This window comes from Camelus bactrianus, chromosome 3, assembly GCF_048773025.1.
Source record: "Camelus bactrianus isolate YW-2024 breed Bactrian camel chromosome 3, ASM4877302v1, whole genome shotgun sequence".
Taxonomy (NCBI): Eukaryota; Metazoa; Chordata; class Mammalia; order Artiodactyla; family Camelidae; genus Camelus; species Camelus bactrianus.
This window is the reverse complement of record NC_133541.1, coordinates 95,120,830-95,144,432: the sequence shown is the minus strand read 5'-3', so window position 1 is coordinate 95,144,432 and position 23,603 is coordinate 95,120,830. Positions and strand designations below refer to the sequence as shown.

Below are 23,603 nucleotides of genomic sequence, written 5' to 3'. Positions count from 1 at the left end.
TCACAGACCAATTATTTCTCTCTGTGCTCAGACTGGAAATTGTGGATTAGAGACACTGAAACCGAATACCAGCCCGTCTCCCCCTCTTAACGAGTTTAGTCTCGACCGGGTGGGGAGAGAGAGGGACGCATCCGGGTCCAGAGATTTCAGGGAAAGGCGGTGGGATGACGTAAGGTCACGTGATTGCCCGCGGCGTTGTCAACAATCCACCCCTGAGGGGGAGGGGACGAAGTATCTAGAACCACGTGTCCCTATGACGCTATTAGAACGGATCACGTGAGGGCGTCGCCTGGATCTGCGTTTCAGCCAGGTTTTTGAACCCGGTAGTTAAGTTTACGGGACTGAGGGCGGGTGCACACTTTTAATAGCTTTACCTCCAGCTTGTTCCATGAACGGCAATTTTTGAGGTTGTCCCGGAAGCAATAGCTATTTTGCTTAAGTCTTTAAAATGGAGCCAAAAATAATTTGGACGTAAAAACCCCTCTGTTGGCTCAATGGCTTGTCAGATCTGTTAGTGGACAGGAGTGAAGCACCATTTTCCTCACCTTTGTTATTGAGGCCCCTACAAGTAAAATCCCCTTAAATGCTTCCTTAGGGCCGCCAAACAGCCTATATGTACACACCAGTGAGTTTCCAGGGCTGGAATTTCTGGGCGGAGATAAAAGAAGGGTGTACAGATTGTCTAATGTTTGTTTACTATCCCTATAGAATTATGCAGAATTTTGTTTTTTCTTTATGGGTTTGCTCTTATTTGAAGATTTGTGTCAGGCGTCCATGGCTTTGGTTACCATGATTTACTGTTGAATTTGTCAAGACATGTGGGGGTTGATCTCAAGAGAACGTATCAATGGGTGGTTGGTTGTCAAAGAAACCTGAAAGTACCATCTGGGAGAGAGCTCATGCAGACCCGGATGGGAGTTGTATATCTAGCCTAGGTAACTCATTTCTTGTTTTCTACACTAGCAAGTAAACGGCCTAAAACGTCCCCCACTAGGGGACTAAGGGATGTTGACCATTAGAATTCTGACATTTCCTGTAGTCATTGAGTTCCCTTCCTCTATTGCCTCCAGTTTCAGTAAGACTTTGTTGGTCTGAACTCAGCTCTTTTAATCCATTTGGGTCATTCTTCGGCCCAAGGCATTATAGGAGGATGGAATGAGGAAATTAGCGTTGCCCTTAGTTTCATGGAACCAGAAAGGGTTAACTTTCCCACTTTGCTGGTACCTCCTTTTCTTCAATCCCTGAATTCTTTCTCTTGCTTTTAGTAACTGCCTTCGTGGTCAAGGTAGCCATGCTTAATTCTTGGTAGGTCGTGCTATGCATTCACAGATGTGATTACCTAAGTTAAAAGATGAATATTCTTTTTTTTGCCTTTTTTTTTTTTTTTTTCTGCCTTTCCGCCACAGCAATCCTTAATCCCCTCCAGAGCTAAGGATGAAGACACACTGGTAGGGCTACCTACAGTGAAGTACTAAAGAGAAACTTTAAAAGAAATCCCTTTTATGTCATTTACCTAGCCATTTATTATCATTTTGGAAACCTACAGTTTATAGTTTTCCAAAATGAAGTAACACTTTCAACACAATCAAGTGAGGGGATTTCATTAAAGTCTTAGAGCTTTACTATATAAGCAAAAATCATTGGCTGTCCTCGTTACCAGGACTTCCATAAAGCTATTTGTAGAAATAATTGTTTTAAAGCTATAATTTTATACTGTAATAATTCTTTAGCTGTAGATGTGAGCTCACTGAAGGTAGGGGCTCTGATTCATGCTTTGTCCTTTGCCAATATTAGACCAACACTAAATATTAATGTCCTTTACAGTAAGTCTAGGTCCACTGTAAGATTTACTATGACTTACTCATAGAAAGTATTTAAAAACATGATTCACTTTTCAAAAAGAAAAACAATTCTGAACATTTTGGTGGTGATAGCAAAAATCAGGACCCCCTCTCTTTCCTCTCCACACCTCAATATAAACCTAATCACAGAAACACTTAAGTAGTTTCTACAGTACCAGTTCCTTTACCGTAACTCATTTACATCAGAATATCTGGGGGTGGGGCCTTTGAAAAGCTCTCCAGGTGTGATCTAAATGTGCTTGGTTGGGTTAGACCAATTGGACTATAATTTATTGGATAATAATACTCTCTTATTTAGGAGACGCATAGTGAGATTCAGCCTTTTACACTTAACTCTTTTTGCAGGAAAAAAAAAAATGACAACCCTAAGAAAGACAGTTCTCCCTGGGCATGTCCAGTGATATTCTTGTTTATTGGAGGCTGTCCCTCCAGTAGAACCCCATGTCTGGTTCTTAAGGAATTAAAGGCCTCTTTGGAGGGGAGGGGTGACTTTGTATGTCAATCTGTATGTGGTGGAACCCTATGAATTGTTTTCCCAAAGAGGGAGTTTGAGAGTTTTGACATGTAGTAAGGAAGTTTTTAAAAAGTATTACTGAGTTTGAAAAAAATTTTAAGCATATAGGAGGTGGTCAAAAAATGTTCTTGATTTATGAACCGTTTTATTCCCGTTTTAAGGATGAATGTCAACAGCTGAGGTCGAACTCAGGTCTATTGAACACTAACATAATTAGGTAATTTATAAAACTATAATTACACAAGACTTCCTTGGAAGTCTCGTTTTACAAGGTATCTGCCTAGTGATACCAGGTATCCTTTTAGGACCCAGCACAAGCGACAGGTGTTCTGGGGCCTGGGGTCGTCTAAAACGCAGTCGGATAAAATTCTACCTCGGTTCTTCCCCAGAGGATTTGCAGTCACTCGCTTGCTGCAGTCAAGACTAAACTTGTGAAGAGGCCCCAGTTCGACCGACAGCAGCTCCTATCCCCGACCTCCACGGAACGTTCCTCTTAGCGTTCACCGGGAGTTCGTTTCCGCTTGTTCTCATTTTCCCTTCCGGGTCGGGCCTGGCGGGTGTTCCGGTCTTGCGCACTAGGCCCCGAGCGGGAGGCCCGCGGCACTGTTGCTATGGCAGTACGCCGTCTGGAGCTCCTGGGACTAGCGGGCTAGGTAGGGTCTGGGTCCTGGTGCCTGGCTGAGACTGCGCGGGGCTAGGCCAGCGGGACTACAGAATGGGCTGAGGCGGCGGCTACCCGGACGAGGTCGACTAAGGGCGAGGGGCGCGGCACTGGTCCGGGACCCTAAGACGTCTGGTTTGAGGAGCAGGCGAAACCGAGGTTTTCTTGGGTCCTGGGGCCTGATCTGTTGGCGACTACAACTTTGCGGGAACCTCATAGTCGACGGGGGCATGACAGGACGTGTGGGGACCCCACCCATGATGAATAGGTGACTTGTGGTGAGGGAATCTTAACTCTTGGTGGCAATGGTCGAGACAGCGGGAAGCGCCCCAAGTTCTGGTGAGGGCTGAAGGCCCACAAGGGCACCTTACTGCCGAACTGGCAGAGTGCCCAAAGGGTCTGTGGAAAAGACTCCTGGTTTTTCTGTTTCCATGTTTCAAAGTATGGGTTTATGGTGGAAATGCATTATCCAGCTTCAATAAATAAAGGTATAAATGTTTAATCTTTTTTTCCTTTCTTTCTCTGAAGAAGCAGCTGGGCTTGAAAATGGAGATGTATGAAACCCTTGGAAAAGTGGGAGAGGGAAGTTATGGAACAGTCATGAAGTGTAAACATAAGGATACTGGGCAGATAGTGGCCATTAAGATATTTTATGAGAAACCAGAGAAGTCAGTCAACAAAATTGCAGCGAGAGAAATAAAGTTTCTAAAGGTTTGCTTTTTTTGCCTTAATTGCTCCAAGTCAAAAGAGAAATTGTTACCGAATAAAAAATTATATAAGGAATATTTCAGTTAGCATATATATTTGGGCATGCAATAGAAAAACAAGTGTGATAGGTTACCTTACTGTATACATTTTGTAATTTTACAGTGATGCAAGATATATGTGTTTATGTGAAATCTAACAAAAGCAATGCCAAATATTATGAAATAATTATTCAGAAATATTCAGGTATTATACTTAATAAAAATGTCTGTTTTGTGCAAGGTATTGTGCCAGATACTGAGACTATGAAGAAGTATAAGACAGTACCAATGTTCAGGGCTTTTATTACATAATCAGAAATACAAGCAGGGATATAAAAATAATACTGAGTATTATTAAGTGGCTCATAATAAGAGCCAAGTGATTAACAGAAAGTCCTGTTGGGTAGGGAAGTTTTCTTGGAGGAAATGGAATATGAATTTAGCCTCAAATGATGTGTAGAATTTAGGTAAGAGGGAGAGACTATTGTATGACAGGTTAGGGGAACAGCATAAGCTCAGAGAGGCTAAAGCAGGACAAAAGACAAAGCAGAAACATTTGCCTGTAGAGTTTCCTATGCAGAAGTAGAAAGAGGTGAGATTAGAGAAGTAAATTGGAGGTAGGTTTTAAAGTCTTGTCTTTTAGGCTAAGGCATTAAAACTTGATTTTGTGAGTAGTGGAAGATTTTGAATTTAGAGAAAAGAAACTACAAATATTAATCTAGCATTTTTTTAGAATAGATTGGAGGACTGAGAAAGTAAAAACTGTTCTGTTGTGAGTTTAATTCAGAAATCCTGGTACATAGGAAGGCCCTTGTTGGAATGCAGCAATTTGAATGGAAAGTAAAGTTAGAACATAATATATTATAAAAGAAGACATGAAAGTATAGAATGAAATAGAAGGGGAGTCAAAAGTATCTTTGAGGTTCAGTGATTGCTACCATTGATGGAAATATGAAAGACCCAAAAGAGACATGGTTTGGGAACTAGATCAGTTCTAGAAATGTTGAATTTGAGGTGACAGGAATACAATTAAGTAAAGATGACCAGTAGGCTTTTAGGGATGGGGAACAATATCAGGAGAGAGCAGGCCACAAGACAGAATTTCGTGTAGGTATGACAGGTCAACTCAGGGGGAAGACCTCAGGAGTGTAAAGAAAGGAGTGTTAACAGTCCTTGGGGATTATGTACAAAACTAGTGATTTTTAAAATATTTAAATGTATATATGTATTTTGTTTATTGGAATTTATATAGATGTTTTAAGGTTCATAGTCTAGATGCTTTATATGTGATGAAGAAAACATACTCTTCTTGTTCATTTTTATCTGATACAAAAGTAATATTCTCTTCTTTGTAAGTCTCTATTAGATGAGATAGATCAATTTGCTTTCTAAGTAGAAGTAATATATTAGGCATCTGTGGATTGTTGGAACTGCTCTCTTTCTAGACAATGAAAAAGAAGGTTAATGTCAGTAAAAATGTTATGATTTTGTGAAAGATACCTGTCCTTATCCTGATGAGCTAAAACATAATAATTCCGTAAGGCAACTGTTGTGCAATGTAAGTGAAAATCTAATTAGAAGGAGATCTCTTTCCAGGCACTATCTTTTGCTCTTTCTTTACCTTTGTTGCACTTAAGGTGATTATTTTTTTTTCTACTTAATTATTTTGTAAAAATAACTAATATGTGGTAAGAACACAGATGAATTTGAAATTTTACTATGTAATATAATATAGTTGTAACTATAATGCAAACTATTTTGAGATGCCTTAACTTATTTCTCATTGCTTTATGTCTTGTGGAATTTTTAGTTTGATTAAATCTAGTTCCACAAGAAAGATTTCTTGTATTATTAGTTAACATTCTTAGTCTAAAAGCACTGCCATAATGACTTAATTTGAACTAAATTTTTATCTGCTAGAATGTCATTAAATAAATTACAGTTAAGAGTAATTAGTGAGAATATCTGTAGAAAAGTTGACTAGTAATGAAGGAAAACAAAAGTAAACAACCTGATAAAGGATAATGGAGCATTTCTAGGGGTTCCATGGTTTATCTGAGAAAGTACTTGATTCCTTTATCCCTGAGTGGATGTTCTCTAATGCTTATTAGCTCACATTAACCCTTCTATGCTTTTGCCTTTAATATGAATGCTGGACAGGAAACCAGTAATTTTCTTTAGTTGAAGGATTAATATTGTAGTGTCCAAAGCAGTCTTTTTTCTTTTTCTTTTTCTTTTTTTTTTACTACTACCATCATGTTGCTGCAGCATTCTAGCATCTTGCCAACCAGGAAAACTGGGAGCTGAACTAGAAAAAGAATCTGGCATTATATTTTGGCATGTTTTCTATCAGTTGTGTTTTGAGGACTTTCGTCTGTGTATTAGTATAGATGAGTATAAAAACTGATATTTTGCCGTTTGAATAAAGGCAGAATTTTTTTTCACAAAAACTTAGCTTTCTGATGAGTCCAACATTGAAAATTTGCCCCTTAATTTTTAGTCAATGAGTGAATATTTTTGGTATTGAGCAAGTTAAATATCTGAGAATTAATTGTAATTAAATCAGTGTATTTTACAAAATAGAATAAGCAGCATAAACTATTAAACCTCATTTGTTTTCTAAGCTAATACATGCCATTTTTGACATTTTGAAATTATTTTAACAGTGAATGTTACCAGTCTGAAAAGGTGTTTGGTTGCTTTGGAATGTTACAGACAATGAACAAAAATGTACCCACAAATAATTGTGTGTTTATATAAAGTTCCTATGGATATAAATTGACACTTCACATATCTGAGAAGTTCCTAGATATTTTGATACCCTTTTGTTATAGTACCTAGAAATTTAATCACAAACCAATTTAAAGGATAGGAAGATATCTCTTAGCAGCATACCAAGTTAACGTTACAGTACACTTACTCAGAATTATTTTAGTAAACCAAATGTCAACTTGAAGTAAAGCAATACATCTCCCTTTGTTCTATAAATATTAATTATGAAATTGATTAACATTTTCTTAAAATAGGAGTGTAAGCAAATCAGTTGAGAAATTTCTGTTGAAATGCATAGAGGAAAAGAAGCTGAGAATATTTGTTTCTTTTTAAAATTATATAATGGTGTTATATGTGTAAATTATGGTATGTGAGAGAATTTATTAAAAATTTGTTTCTTTTGTCAATAGCAATTTCATCATGAAAACCTGGTCAATCTGATTGAAGTTTTTAGACAGAAAAGGAAAATTCATGTGGTGTTTGAATTTATTGACCACACAGTATTAGATGAGTTACAACATTACTGTCATGGATTAGAGAGTAAGCGACTTAGAAAATACCTCTTCCAGATCCTTCGAGCAATTGAATATCTTCACAATAACAATGTAAGTGCTTTACAGTAAGCCAAACTATAGGATGAATATAAATTGTAAGTGCCCTTTAAGTGTTGTTCTATTTTTGTGAAGGTAGTGAAAATTATTTTTCTGTACATTATTAATTGACATCCTGAAAATGGAGAAAAGATTGGGGGGATTTCAGTTGCAGAACCAGAAAACATGGAACACACAATAATTACAACTCTGAGTGGATCTTTCTCCCCCATGTTTAGAGCACTGAGGAGGAGGGTGATGGATGTGTGGTAGGGGGGTTTGGAGTTAGGAACTGAAAACGAGGCTAGGGGAATGGCTAGTGAATGTGGATGCCTTTAGGGGAAGAAAGGAGAGAAAGTGGCTGAGGGGTGTAGAGCCTTGTCATTTACTTTATGAAAAATCAAGAAAGGAAAGATGATCAACTGTTCTGATTTTTAGTGTTGCCTTTTAGCATTGTTTAGTTAGTGTTTAGCGCAGCAGGTTTTTATGGACATATTTTGTTCCCAACATGAACTCTGCTTTCTGTAAAGTTAGATGTATATTCAGGAAATAATAGTAAAAGCCTCAAAAATAGTTTTATTAGTAAGTGATATCCCAGGCTTTTTCAGATATCTTAATTTCTCATTTTCTGTCTTGGTAATATTGCATTTCACTTTGCAGCTCTGAAAAATATGGTTGTGATAGCAGCTGGAGTTAGATTGTAATTTCCTTGCTTGCTGGATCCATGGGGAGACAGTATGATGTAATAGCTAAGAGCACACAGTCTTTGGAATCAGACTGTCCTGGGTTTTAATCCACCGACTTATCTGTGGGTAACCACACAACTTGTGCACCTCACAACTTTCACAATGAAAGGTGGTAGCCCCATTACTCTGTGGCCCCAGGAAAGTTATTGAACCTCCCTGAGCCTCAGTTTTCTCATCTATAAAATGATACTGTATTACCTCACAAATTTTTTTGTAAAGATCAAATTAGGTGATAGGCATAAAGTATTTAGCACTTTTTTAGGTCTATTTTAAATGCTTAATAAATAGTGCTCATAGGGAGTCGGGAATAGTTATGTTATCTGTGTTCCTATAGTGTCTTGCCTGTAGTAGACTTTTTTTTTTTTGCCCCACCCCCACCTCCCCAGAGTAGACTTTCAAAATATTTCTTGACTAAAGGGAGACAGCATTATGGCCTAGACTGGGAGTAGAAAACTTCAAAAAAGAGATAAAACTAAAGTAAGGAGAATTTTTAACTGTAGCTAGGATTTCACTAGAAGAGGAAATACATTCAGAAGGGGTACAACTGTGAATATAAGTAGACCTGAGCAGGGTACTTCAGAGAGTGGTGATAAGACAACTTACAGAGACCAGGTAAACAGAGAGGAGATTGCACAGTTGCCCTGGGGAGAGGTTTTCCAGAGCCTTGAAATTCATCCTTAGGATTTTGGACTTTTTTCCTGAAAATACTGGGAAACCATGGAAGGTTTTTGAGCATTGCTGTAATAGGATAAAAACAAAACCTAATCTTATTTTGGCAAGAGTGGAGAATAAGTATGGATAGAGACAGATTAGATAAGAGGCTATTGTGACAGTCCAGATACGAAGTGGTGAGTGCTTGGACCAGGAGAGTGGCAATACAAAGGAGAGGAAGGATGGCTGGGGAGACGAGGGAAAGACTTCAGAAGAGAACTAATAGGATTTGGAAACTAGTTAGATATGAGAGGGATCCAGTCAAAAGGAGAAATCAAAGATAAAAGATTTTTAATTTGAGAACAGAAGAAATTTGAACTCTTCTTAACTGGTCGTTTAAATTCAGGCACATAGGGAAACAACCCAAATGTCCATCAACAGACAATTGGTTTAAGAAGATATGATTGAAATATATATGTGTGTGTGTGTGTGTGTGTGTGTGTATGTTCGTGTTTGTGTGTGTATATATATACACACATAACGTACGTACATACATACATACATACACAGAATATTACTCAGCCATAAAAAAGAATGAAATAATGCCATTTGCAGCAACATGGATGGACTTAGAGAGTATAATACTGAGTGAAATAAGTCCAGTGGAATCTAAAAATACAAATGAATCTATATACAAAATAGAAACAGACTCACAGACATAGAAAACAAACTAATGGTTACCAAAGGGGAAAGGGGAGGGAGGGATAAATTAGGAGTATGGGATTAGCGGATACAAACTACTATACATAAAATAATTTATAGGGATTTACTGTATAGCACAGGGAACTATATTCAATATCTTATTATAACCTATAATGAAAATGATCTGAAAAAATATATGTATAACTGAATCACTTTGCTGTACACCTGAAAGTAACAAAATATTGCAAATCAACTATACTTCAATTAAGAAAAAAAGCCTTAATGGAATTTAAATGTAAATGATCATGAAACTAATAAAGAGTAAATCAATAGTCAAAAAAATTCAAGCACATAGAACTTTATAGAATAGAGTTATTATAAATCAGATTGTAATATGGGGAGTTTCATATAGTTCAGGAGCATTTCACTACAAAATAAAGTATACTCAAACTCAGTTGGAATCCAAAGTCTGGTAGTTCACACTATATACAAAAATGAATTCAGAATGGATCAGAGACTTAAATTTAACACCTAAAACTATAAAACTATTAGAAGAAAACAGGTGAAAATCTGTGTGACCGTGTATTAGGTAATAGATATTTAGATAAGACCTCAAAAGCAAAAGGAATCAAAGGAAAAAATAGACAAATTGAACTGCATCAGAATTAAACTTTCGTGCATCAAAGGACACCATCAAGAAATTAAGACAGAATGGGAGAACATTTGCAAATCATATATCTGATAAGTAACTAGTATGCAGAGCATATAAAATACAACAATTGAAAAAAAAACCCAACATAAAAATGGGCAAAAATTTTAATAGACATTTCTGTAAAGAAAATATACAGATGACTAATAGCACATGAAATGATGCTCAGTGTCCTGAGTCATTATGGTAATGCAAATCAAAATCACAACAAGATACTGCTTCACACCCACTAGGCTGACTATAATTTAAAAAACAGAAAAGAACGAATGCTGACAAGGAAGTAGAGAAACTGGAACCCTCATATGCTCCTGGTGGTAATGTAAAATTGTACAGCTGCTATGGAAAACAGATTGGCAGTTCCTCAGAGAGTTAAACATAGAATTACCATATGACCCAGCAATTTTACTCCTGGGTATCTACCTAAAAGAATTGAAAACATGTTCACATAAAAACCTGCCCAAGAATGTTCATAGCAGCATTATTCATAATAGCCAATAAGTGGCAATAACTCAAACATATATTAGCTAATGAGTGGATAAACAAAATGAGGTATAACACAATGCAATTTATTCAGCCACAAAAAGGAATGACGTACTGGTATGTGCTATAAAATGAACCTTGAGTGGGGAGGGTACAGCTCAAGTGATAGAGCACATGCTCAACATGCATGAGGTCCTGAGTTCAATCCCCAGTACCTCCTCTAAAAATAAAGAAAGAAACCTAATTATCTGTCCCCTACAACAACAACAACAACAACAAAACCAAAACCAAAATAAATAAAATGAACCTTGAAAATATTGTGTTAAATGAGTAAAGTCAGATGTAAAAGACCACTTAGTATAAATTCCATTTACATGAAATATCCAGAACAGACATTCATATTTGTATATCTTCTTTGAAGAATGTCTATTCAAGTGCTTTGCCTGTTTTTAAATTGGATTATTTGTCTTTCTATTTTTGAGTTGTATTTTATGTATATTTAGATACTAGTTCCTTATCAGATAAGATTTGCAAATATTTTCTCCCATTCTGTGGGTTGTCTTTTTGCTTTCTTAATAGTGTTCTTTCAGTTTAGTTCTTTTTCTTAATCATTTCTTTTTCTATAGATATCCTTTATTTGGTGAGATGTGTTCATACTTTTAATTCTCTAGATATGATTTCCTTTAACTGTGAACATATTTAAAACAGCTGATTATAGTCTTTGAATAGCAAGTTCAATGTCTGAGCTTCTTCAGGGAAAGCCTCTTATTGACTGCTTTTTTCCCCTGTGCATGGCCATGTTTGTTTCTTTGCATATCTTTTTTGGGCAATATTTTTGGAAATTTGTCATTTTTTGTTGAAAACTGGACATTTAAAATAATATAATGTGGCAACTATGGAAATCAAAGATTCCCATCTCTCAGGGTTTGTAGTTATTGCTATTTGTTTAATTCTTTCCTGAACTAATTCTGTGAAGTCTGTATTCTTTGTTATGTGTGACCACTAAAATCTCTGCTCTGTTAGCTTAGTGGTCAGCTAATGTTTGGACAGAGATGTCCTTAAATGTATGAAACCAGTAAATCTCTCAGCTGTGTTTACTAAGGGGCTTCTCTGTGTGTTGGGGTATGTCTTCAGTGTTCAGGCAGACAGTTTACAACTCGGCTTTAGCCTTACCTTCCTGCTTGTGCAGAACCTCAAAGTCAGCCAGAGGTGAGCACTTAGGGACAGTATGGGGTCTTCCCTGGGTATGTGCACAGTTGTGCACGTGGCCTTCATGATTCTCAGGAATATGTTGCAACTTTTCAAACCATTTATGGACATCTTACTCCCAGCCTTTCTTTTTAGTTAAGTAGTTTGGTCAGCTTGTTTGTCTGGTTACAGCTGCCCTCAGGTGGCTATAGAATTATATAGTAGCTGCTAACTATTTCTGACAAAGGCCTCAGGACAAAGCCTGTTTGCCCTGGGCAAGCTATGAGTGATGCCAATAAAGACAAGACCTCTAGAGGGATTTTCCAGTGACTTGCCAGGCATGTCAAATAATGACCACCTGGGACTCAGGGCTTTGGAAGAGATGCAACCCTGTTTTTCTCCCTCTGGTGGCTGCTAGGCTGCTAGTTTTCACCATGATTTGGGGAGCTGTTGGCTTACAAAGCTGCCAGGAGCTAGGGAGAGGGGAATAGAAATAGAGCAAGTTAAGAATACCACTGGATCGTATGGTTAGTTTATGTTTTAACTTTTTCAGGAAACTGCCAAACTGTTTTTCCAAAGTGGCTGTACCATTTTACATCCCTACCAACAGTGAATACCAGTGTCTCCACATCCACCCAATATTTGTTGTTTTCTTTTGATTATAGCTATTCTAGTGGGTGTGAAGTGATCTTTCTTTTTTTTTTTTTTTTTTTTTGAGTAGTGAAACCATCTTTATTCACAGATGACCATCTATGTAGAAAATTCTGTGGAATCTACAACAAAGTTAACAGATCTAATTTGTAAGTTTATCAAGATTGTTGAATACAAGATCAGTATGCGAAAATTAATTGTATTTCCATGTATTAGCAACAATCAGAAATTGAAATTAAAAATACTGTTATAATAGCATCAAAAATGTGAAATACTAAGAGAAAATTTGATAAAAGATGTATAAAACCTATACACTGAAAACTGTCAAACAATAATGAGAGAAATTAAAGAAGATCTAAACCAATGGAAAGAAATACTGTGTTTATAGAGATCTCAAGGTGATAGTGGAAGACCAAGGAGGATGTTGTCAAAACATAGAATTTTAAAAATTGGGATTCAGAGGGTACTTGGTTCTGAAGGATAACAAAATTCTGCATGTAGTCGTGGTGTTATTTGTTGAAAAGAGTGAGAATATTAGGATATCAGCTGAGTGGACCTTTCTCCCTCATGTTTAGAGCACTGAGGAGGAGGGTGATGGTTGTGTGGTAGGCAGACTGTATGAAGTGGTATTTTAATGTGCTTTTCCATGTTTACTTTTGCTCACATTGTATCCTCGGATCTTGGTATATTGCCTGGCATCTAGTAATCAATCAATAAAAGTTGTGAAAGTAAAAAAGGACTAATATAGTTTTATGGATGGCATCATTAAGGTGATTCATTACCCTTAGTTAATTTTTTGGCCATTTATGGTCGGAAACTGAGGCAGAACAAGAGGCAGTCCTAAAGGCTTATAGCAATAAGTTGTATAAAAAAGGAAAGACCCCAGATTTCTGTCAATGAGATATTTTCACTCATGCTGTGATACTTTGCTGGTGATGAGAATGCTGAATTCATGTGATAAACTTTTAAAATGCCTTCTTTGTTTTAGGCACTGTACTGCACACTAGGGATATAGTTATATATCCTAAGATATATCTTAAAAAAGATAGACATATATCTTGCCCTCATGGAATTTATAGTCTAGTGGGAGTGACAAACAAGTAAATAGGCAATTAATAATAAAGATGAGAAATACCATGATGGAGGAAGTGAAGAATGCTGTGAGAACTTATAGAAGGAACATCTTAATACAAACATCTCAGCTGAGACCTGAGGAAACAGCTGGCCGGGTGAAGTGTTGTAGGCAGTTGGAACAGCATCAGCAAATGCAAAAACTGATGAGACCTATAAAATTGGGAAAGTAATATTCTGTAGGCTAGGGGACGGAGGTTGAAAAGGTAAGCAGGGGTCAAATCCTATAAGGCCTTACCAGCCATTTTAAGGAGTTTCAAATTTGTCCTGTGGGATTAAGAATCTTTGAAGGATGTTAAGCAGAAGAATGCCATGATCATACATGTGATTTTAAAATAGCACTGTGATTTCATTGTGGATAATGGATTGGAGGGGATCAGAGTGAATTCAGGGAGACCATTTGCTAATGTAGTAATTTTGGTGAGAGAGCTGAGGGAACTTCAACTAGGGAGAGAAGTAGACAGGTTGAGAGATTATGGGACTTGTGGGAGAAAAATGCCTTAATTTCTGGCTTGAGCCATGGGGTCAATGTTGGTTTCATTCACTGACCTAAAGAACTGTTAACAACAAATAGGTTTGGGGGAGAAAATTATGCATTTAGTTTTGGATTTGCCGAGTTCGGGGTTGGGGGTTAGTCAATCTTGTGGGACTTCTTGTGGATTTCCACTCCTTGTGGAAACTGGGAGAGAGATCTTGGTTAGAGACAGAACTTTGGAAATCATTAGTATATGGATAGTTACTAAGGCTGTAAGAGTAGATGAGATTGAGATAGAATAGCCAGTAAGTGGGAAGAAGCCCAAGAGAATATAGTGTCCCCATAACCAAGTGAAGAAAGTGCTAAACAAATTTAAAAATAGATGAGATTGTGCAGGAAACAAGACATGAGAAGAGAAAGCCTAAGACCAGAACCCTATGTTTAAGGGACATACAGAGAAAAAGGAACTGCCCTAGAAGGAGACTGGGAAATTTTAGGTCCCAGAAATCAGGAGTGGAGGATTGGTTGCCAACATTTTTACACTGAGATATCAAGTAAGATATGTATTGAAGGATGGTTATTGGATGTAGCAGCAATGAGGTTGTTGATGACTTTGGCTAGGGCAGGTTAATGGAATGTGGGAGAAGACAGATTGCTTTATCCTGAGGAGTGAATGAATGGTCCTAAAGTGAAGACTAAATGAAGTTAATATCTTCAAGAAGTTTAGGTATGAAGGAAATGAGAGAAAGGGCAGTATGTAGAGTGTGACATGAGATAAAGAAATATAAACTTTTTCCATTAAGTTCTTGTGATTGCTTTTCCTTTTAGGAATGTTGTTTTCCTTTTTAGTATTATGTCTATTTTCTGGGCTTCATTTTGAAATGATGGATGGGGCAAGAATTGAAAGTATGTGACTATGTAGCTTTTGCGTTGTGTAATTAATCCTTTGCCTGTGGTAAGAAAATAGCTTTACTGTCTTAATTAGCTAGCTTTCTTCTGTGTAATTGTTGAGAGATTCTCTAGATAATTAAGCCTTATTTTAATATATTGCATCTTCTGGTTTTTTTTAGATCATTCATCGAGATATAAAACCTGAGAATATTTTAGTATCCCAGTCAGGAATTACTAAACTCTGTGATTTTGGTTTTGCACGAACTCTAGCAGCTCCTGGAGACGTTTATACGGACTATGTGGCCACACGCTGGTATAGAGCTCCAGAATTAGTATTAAAAGACACCTCTTATGGAAAGTATGTATATTTGGGGATCCTCACTGGCCTTTCCTAGCCATCTCTTTTTTTTCCCTTGGTGTATCTGTCACCCCTACTGCTGACACCCTCTGCCTTCTGCATCTGGGTTGGGGCGAGAAAAGGGACACCTCAAAGTAGAACAGAGAGACCCTCAGCACCTGCCCTGCTGGCTATTGATGTTACTACGCTTGCCCTCTGGGCCTGCGTGGCCCCAGCCCCAGAAGTCCTATGCAGACATTCCTCAGGCTGTGCTCACTTTAGACTGTACCCAACCCTTAACAGAGTGGCCTCCTCTGCTTCTCTGTAACCTTTACATTCTACAAAGATTTAAAAATCATTTAGTGTACTCTGCCTGTGTTTCCACAGGAACTGCCAAATTTCCTATTTCCTGAATATGGCACCATCTTTGCAAAGACTAGCAAATAATAATTTTAAAACTGTACTGTTCTAGATGCCTCAAAAAGTAGTATGAATCTATCTATTGTGAAACAGTATATGAAACAGCAATCTAATATACAAATAATGAATCTTGAAGAACCTAAAGGGACCAAATTGTACAACGTAATACAAGAAATAGGGAGAGGGAACGTTCTCACGTGCTTTTCCTAGAAACCATTATTCTGATATTATAATAATATCTAACATTAATAAGTTCTTACTTCCTGCTAGAAACTGTTCTCAATGCTTTATATGTATTAAATTGTCTGTTTTTCACAACGACCCTGTGATGGAGATGCTACTATTATCATCCCCATTTTAAATAAGAGGACACTAAGGCAGATAGAGTCTAAGACACTAAGAAAGGTAAACTAATTTGCCTGAAGTCAATCCTGGGTACCTTTTCTACTGCTCTTTTACCACTGATGCCCTATGTAGATCACCTCTGTGCTTCAGTTACTTTATGTGTATAAAGGAAATAGTAATGGAACCAGCTTTATAGGTTTGTTGTGAGGATTACATGATTTAATGAATGAAAAAAAGGAAATTTGGTAAATGCTCAATGTAGTCTTCATAAGATCTCTCTCAGTTCTACCCTCTGCTTGTGATGTACTTAAATGCCTTTTCTGGTGTACCCCCTGACTCCTATCCTTTGCCCCCAATCATATCCTCTTCTAAACCGTTTTGTATATTATCTGTAAATTTTGTGACAGTTAATATTTAATATGATCTCATTCTATCTAGCTCTTTTTTAATATACTTGCTGAAAGATAAGTTCCTTGAGGATGGGTGTAATCTCTTGTATTCCACAGAGCCAAAATTGATGTCTTATATATGATCACTTTGGATTCTACGAGGCTTCACATTGTGTTTGAAATAAATTTGCTAGTGAGTTTTTAAAACATCTTTTTATTGTAAAACAAAATACAGATACAGGAAAAGCTCACACGGTAAATATATAGCTCCACCACCAGGTTGAAAATTAGAATTTTGCTGGCCACCCCAGAAGACCCTCCATGTCTATTCCAATTACAGTATTCTATTCCCTCAAAAGTAACTGATAATTGACTTTTATTATAATTAGTTCCTTGCATTTTTAATAGTTTTGTCACTCAAAAATTTATCTACTTAGTGTAGTCTAGCCTTTTTTATGGAATCTTTTTTGGAAATATGATTCACATACCATACAATTCGCACATTTAAAGTATACAATTCAGTGGTCTTTAGTTATTATTTACAGAGTTGTGCAGACATTACCACATTCAATTTGAGAACGTTTTTATCAACCCCAAAAGAAACCTTGTACCCATTAGCAGTCACTTGCCTTCCTCCCAAACCCTCCAGGCCTAGGCAGTTACCAATCTACTTTCATTTTCTCTGGATTTGCCTATTCTGGACATTTCATATATATAGAATTATGCAATATCTGGTCCTTTGGAACTGATACCTCTCTCTTAGCATATTGTTTTCAAGATTCATCCATGTTGTAGATGTATCAGTACTTCATTTTTTTTTTTTTTGGCTGAATAATATCCATTTTATGGATATACCACATTTTATTTACCCATTCATTAGTTGATGGACATTTTGATTGTTTCCACTTTTGGCTATTATGAGTAATACTGCTGTGAACATTTGTATACACATTTTAGTGTGGACATATGTCTTCATTTCTTTTGGATGTGTACCTAGGAGTTGAAATTATAACTCTGTGTTTAATCTTTTGAGGCAGTGCCAGACTGTTTTCCAAAATGTCTGCATCATTTTATTTTCCCACCAGCACAGTATGAAGTTTACAAATTTCTCCACATCCTCACTAACACTTGTTATCTGACGTTTGGATTCTAGTCATCCTCGTGGATGTGAAGTGATATCTCATTGTTGGTTTGATTTGCATTTCCTTGATGATTAATGATTGCTGAGCATGTTTTCATGTGCTTGTTGGCCATTTATGTATCTTCCTTGGAGAAATACCTGTTCTTAGACTATTTTAAAATTGGATTGGCCTTTTATTATTAAGCCGTAAGAATTTTTAGTATACTCTAGGTACAAATTCCTTATCAGAGTATATATTTGCAAATATTTTCTCTCATTCTGTAGGTTGTCTCTTCATTTTCTTGATGGTGTCATTTGACACACAAAAGTTTTTAATTTTGATGAAGTCCAGTTTATCTATTTTTTAAATTTGTTGCCTGTGCTTTTGGTGTCATATTTTAAGAATCCTTTGCCAAATCCAAGGTTGTTAAGATTTACTCTTCTATTTTCTTCTTAGTTTTATAGTTTTAGTTCTTACACTTAAGTCTTCCATCTATTTTGAGTTAATTTTTGTATATGATGTAAGGTAAAGATCTAACTTCATTCTTTTGCATGTAGCTGGCCAGTTGTCCCAGCACCATTTGTTGAAGAGATTATTTTTTTCCCTCATTGAATGGTCTTGGCACCTTTGTTGAAAATCAGTTGATCATAGATGTAAGTGTTTATTTCTGGACTTCCAGTTCTATTCCACTGATCTGTATGGCTATCCTTGTTCCAGAGCTACACTGTCTTGATTACCACTACTTTGTAGCTATTTTGAAATTGGGACATGTGAGTCCCACAGCTCTGTTTTTCTAAGATTGTTTTGGCTATTCTGGGTCTCTTGCAATTCCATGTAAATTTTAAGATCAGATTTGATTTGTTATTGTTGTTGTTGTTGTTGTTTTTGTTGTTGTTTTGCTAAATAGACAGCTAGAATTCTGATAGGGATGGTATATCTGTAAATCACATTGGACAATATTGCCATCTTAACAATGTTAAGGCTGCTAATCTATGAATATTAGACGTTTTTCTGTTTATTTAGATCTTTGATTTCTTTCAACAGTGTTTTCTGTAGCTTTCACAGCATATTTTTACACTTTTTGTTAAATTTAGTCCTAAGTATTTTATTCTTATTGATTCTATTGTGAATCAAATTTTCTTAGTTTCATTTTCAGATTGTCTATTACAAGTGTAAAAAAATACAACTGATTTTTATATATTGATCTCTTGTCCTGCAACCTTGCTGAATTTATTAGTTTTAATAATTGTTCAGTGGATTTCATAGGACTTTCTGTATACAAAATCATGTTATCTGTGAATAGAGATAATTTTACTTCTTTTCTGGTGTGCATGTTCTCTTTCTTTTTCCTGCATGGTTTCTTTGGCCAGAATCTCCAGCACAGTGTTGAATAGAAGTGAGAGCAGACATTCTTGTCTTAGTCATAGTCTTAGGGGAAAAACATCTAATCTTTTACTACGAAATATGCTGTGGGTTTTCCATTGATGCCCTTTATCAGATTGGCAAAGTTTTCTTCTAATTTCTAGTTTATTGAGGGTTTTTATCATGAAAGAGTGTTGGTCAAATACATTGAGATGATTATATTAAATTTGTTTTTTAAATCTATTGATATAATGTATTACATTAATTGATTTTTACATGTTGAATTAACCTGTGTTCCTGGGATTAATCCCACTTGATCATGGTGTGTAATTCTTTTTATGTGCTGCTGGATTCAGATTGCTAGTGTTTTGTTGAGAATTTTTGTATCCATATTTATAAGAGATATTGGTGTGCAGTTTTCTTTTCTAGTGATATTTTTGTCTGATTTTGATATCAGGGTAATACTGGTCTCTAAAAAGGAATTGGGAAGCATTCATTCCTCTTCTATTTTTTGAAAGTGTTTATGAATAATTGGCATTAATTCTTCTTTAAATGTTTGGCAGCATTCAGTTGTGAAGCCATCTGGGCCTGGGCTTTCCTTTATGTATAGTTTTTCGGTTATTATTTTAGAATTTTCACATGCTATACATTTAGTTAGATTGTCTTATTTCTTCTTGAACCAACTTTAGCAATTTGTGTTTTTTTCAGTAACTGTCCTTTAAGTTATCTAATATGTTGGTGTACAATTACTCATTGTATTTTTTGATAATACTTTTTATTTTCTTAAAGTTGGTAGAAGTATTACTTCTTTAATTTCTGACTCTAACAATTTGAGTCTTTGCTCTTTTTTTCTTAATCATTCTAGCTAAATGTCCATTTTGTTGATTTTTAAAAAGAACCAGATTTTTGTTTCATTGCTTTTTCTCTATTTAAAAAATTCTCTATTACATTAATTTTCACTCTAATCTTTATTATTTCTTTCCTTCTGCTTGCTGTTGTTTTAGTTTGCTCTTCTTTTTCCAGTGTCTTATGGTGGAAGGTTAGGTTTTACATCTCTTAATTCTTAATATAGGCATTTACAGTTACAAATTTCTAAGTACTGCTTTACCTGCATCCCATAAATGTTATGTATCTTCATTTTCATTCATCTCAAATTATTTTCTGTTTTCCCTTCTGATCTCTTCTTTGATACATTTGTTATTGAGTAGTATGTTGTTTAATTTCCTCCAGATTTCCTTCCTACTTATATGTAATTGTATTCAATTGTGATAGAAGAATATACTTTGTATCATTTCTGTCTTTTTAACGTTATTGAGGTTTCTTTATGGCCTACCATATGGTCTTATCTTGGAGAATGTTCCATGTTACTTAAGAGAATGTATATTATGTTGTTGGATGAAGTATTCTATAGATGTCTATTAGGTCTAATTGGTTTTTAGTGTTGTTCTATTTCTTTGTTGATCTTCTGTCTAGTTGTTCTAGACATGTTTATAATTGTTATAACTTTCTGATGAATTGATCCTTTTATCATTATAACATTATCTCTAGTAACATTTTCTTTTTGAACTCTATTTTGTCCAGCTTTCTTGTGGTTGTTGTTTGCTTCATATATATCTTTTTCATTCCTTTTACTTTTAATCTGTTTCTATATTGGTATATAAAATGTATCTCCTGTAAATAGCATATAGTTGAATTATGTTTTTTTTAAATTCAGGCTTACAATCTCTGCCTTTTGAGTAGATTGCTTAATCTATTCACACTATGTTATTAGTGATATTGTTGGATTTACACCTGCTGTTTTACTTTACTTGTGTGTCTCATGTCTTTTTTGTGAAATAAGCAAGCTTATTCCTATTATATTATCCAGTTTTTGTTGTAATGTGGACTGGAAAAATTATATACACTACAATTAAGTCATTTATGCCTTAAAATCATTTTCTGGCAATACACACAGACATATATACACACACACTTCCTTCCTTTTAAAAAGAAATAGGAATATACTGTATATATTGCACAGAATCTTGCTTTTTTCTCTTAACTTTTGAAATTAATGTATTTTACTTTTTAAGAGCAATTTTTGGTTTAAAGAAAAATTGAACAGAAAGTACAGGGTTCCCATATATCTCCTCTATCCCCCCCCCCAACAGCACAGTTTCTCTATTATTAATATCTAAGATTAGTTTGGTACATTTGTTAGAAATGATAAACCAATATTTATATGTTATCATTAATTAAAGTCCATAGTTTACATTAATATTTATTCTCTATGTTGTATTTCCTGTGGGGCTTGACTAATGTATAATGTCATGTATATACCCTTACAGTATCATACAGAATAGTTTCAAAGCCCAAAAAATCCTATGTGCTCTACTTTTAATCTTCCCCTCCTTTTCCCTGAACCCCTGGTAACCACTGATCTTTTAAATCTCTCTATACTCTTGCCTTTTCCAGAATGTCGTGTAGTTGGAATCATACATTATGTTACCTTTTCAGACTAGCTTCTTTCACTTAATAATGTATATTTAAGGTTCCTTCTTGGGTTTTTTTTTATGGCTCAATAGCTATTTCTTTTGATCACTAAATAATATTCCATTGTATGTATGTCTGGCAGTTTGTTTCTACATTCAGCTAATAAATGACATCTTTTTTATTTATAAGCATATACTTTATATTTGTAGAATTATTTTTTCATTTAATATTCTTTTTCATTATAAGTTACTACAAGATATTGAATATAGTTCCCTGTGCTATACAGTATAAACTTGTTTATCTATTTTATATATGTTGGTTAGTATCTGCAAATCTTGAACTCTCAATTTATCCCTTCCCACCCCCTTCCCTGCCTTGTTACCATAAGTTTGTTTTCTATGTCTGTGAGTCTGTTTCTGTTTTGTAAATAAGTTCGTTTGTATTTTTTTCTTTAGATTCCACATATAAGTGATATCATATGGTATTTTTCTTTCTCTTTCTGGCTTACTTCACTTAGATAAGTTTTCGCAATTATGGATCAAGCTGTTATAAACATTCATGTGCAGGTTTTTTGTGGACATAAATTTTTCGACTCATTTAGCTAAATACCAAGGAGTGCAATTATGGCTGGATTGTTTGGTAGGGCTATATTAGGCTTTGTTAGACGTTGTCTTCCAAAGTGTCTGTATCATTTTGCATTCCCGCCAGCAATAAATGAGAGTTCCTGTTGTTCCACATTCTTACCAGCGTTTGGTGTTTCAGTGTTTTAGATTTTAGCCATTCCAATAGGTGTATGGTGTATCTATCTCATTAGTACTTTAATTTACAATTCCCTGGTTACATATGACATTGAGCATGCTTTCATATGCTTATTTGGCATGTGTATATCTTCTTTGGTGAGTCTTTTCAGATATTTTGCCCAATTTTTAATTTGATTTTTTATTTGTTTTCTTACTGTTGAGTTTTAAGAGTGCTTTGTTTATTTTGGACACAAGTCATTTATCAGACATGTGTTTTGCAAATATTTTCTCCAACTCTATGGCTTCTCTTTTCATTCTCTTAATAGTGTCTTTCCCAGAGCAGAAGATTTAGATTTTAATGATGTACTACTTATCCATTTTTTTCTTTTGTGGATTATGCTTTCAATGTTGCCATCTAAAAACTCACCACCAAACACATGGTCATCTAGATTTTCTCTTACATTATTATCTAGAAGTTTTATAGTTTTGTATATTACATTTAGGTCTCTGATCCATTTTGAGTTAACTTTTTGTGAAAGGTGTAAGGTCTGTGTCTAGTTTCATTTCTTTTTGCATATGGATTTACAGTTGTTCCAGTATCATTTATTGAAATGACTTTCCCTTCTATCCTGAATTGCCTTTGCTCATTGTCAAAGGTCAGTTGAGTATATTTCTTTGAGTCTATTTCTGGGCACTTTATTTTGTTCTCTTGATCTCTTTGTCTGTTTTTCCACCCATATCATACTGCCTCACTTACCTTAGCTTTATAGTATGTTTTGAAGTCAGGTAATATCTTTCCTCTGACTGTTCTTCTTCAACATTATGTTGGCTTTTCTGGTTCTATTGCTTTTCCATATAAACTTTAGAATCAGTTTATTGCTAACCAGATTGGATTTTGATTAGGATTTCATTGAATCTGTAGACCAACTTGGAAAGAACTGACATCTTGACAGTGTTTAATATTGCAATCCATAAACTTGGACTCTCCATTTATTTATGTCTTCTTTGATTTCTGTAACGAATCTTGCTTTTTTCTCTTGAGAGCTTATCTTTGGAGATCACTTTATATTAATGCATACAGGTAGACCTACCTCATTCTTTTTAACAGCTGGATAATATTTCATTGTGTGGTTGTACAAAAATTAACAGCTATTCCTGTATTGATGGATATTTAGATTGTTTCCAATCTTTTCTACCACAAACAATGCTGCAGTGAAATTCTCATATAATTTCTCTTTGTGCCCATGTGTGAGTAGATCTCTGGATAAATTCTTCAGAATAAAGGTGTTTGGTCAAAAGTATGTACATTGTAAATTTTGGTAGCTTTTGCCAATTTTCCTCCCAAAAAGTTGTGTGAGTTTACACTCCCAGATCAATACATGTGAGTATGCATTTTCCATAGCCTCACCAACACAGTAGTTATCAAATTTTATAATTTTCATCAGTTGGATCAGTGAAAAAGAGATCTTATTGTGGTGTTTATTTGTAATTTCTTCTGAATGTAATGTTGGGTATCTTTTTATCTATTTAAAAGCCCCAGGGATATAAGCTTTTAAAAAACTGATTATGTGGGGGGGAAAAGCCTTATTTATGGATGACTTATAATGCATTAAGATAAATAAATGAATGTAAGGGGTAAAATATTTAA

The 23,603-nt window shown here is 35.4% G+C and overlaps 1 protein-coding gene across 23 annotated transcripts in view; it reads left to right on the top strand.

Annotated features, from left to right (window-relative positions):
• The first annotated feature begins 200 nt into the window (after positions 1 to 200).
• CDKL3 (cyclin dependent kinase like 3) overlaps positions 201 to 23,603 on the top strand; it is an 85,555-nt gene continuing 62,152 nt past the window's right edge. For 2 of the 23 annotated variants that reach the window (XM_045507910.2, XM_045507915.2), the window contains exons 1-4: positions 2,450 to 3,029; positions 3,566 to 3,748; positions 6,966 to 7,160; positions 14,949 to 15,127. In XM_045507910.2, the coding sequence (XP_045363866.2) occupies positions 3,584 to 3,748; positions 6,966 to 7,160; positions 14,949 to 15,127 (539 nt within the window). In that variant the 5' untranslated portion in view covers positions 2,450 to 3,029; positions 3,566 to 3,583. Of the gene's footprint in view, positions 324 to 2,442; positions 3,526 to 3,565; positions 3,749 to 6,965; positions 7,161 to 14,948; positions 15,128 to 23,603 lie in introns of those variants that run through there. The other 21 variants (XR_006720660.2, XM_045507917.2, XM_045507913.2 and 18 more) reach the window with 20 other exon arrangements.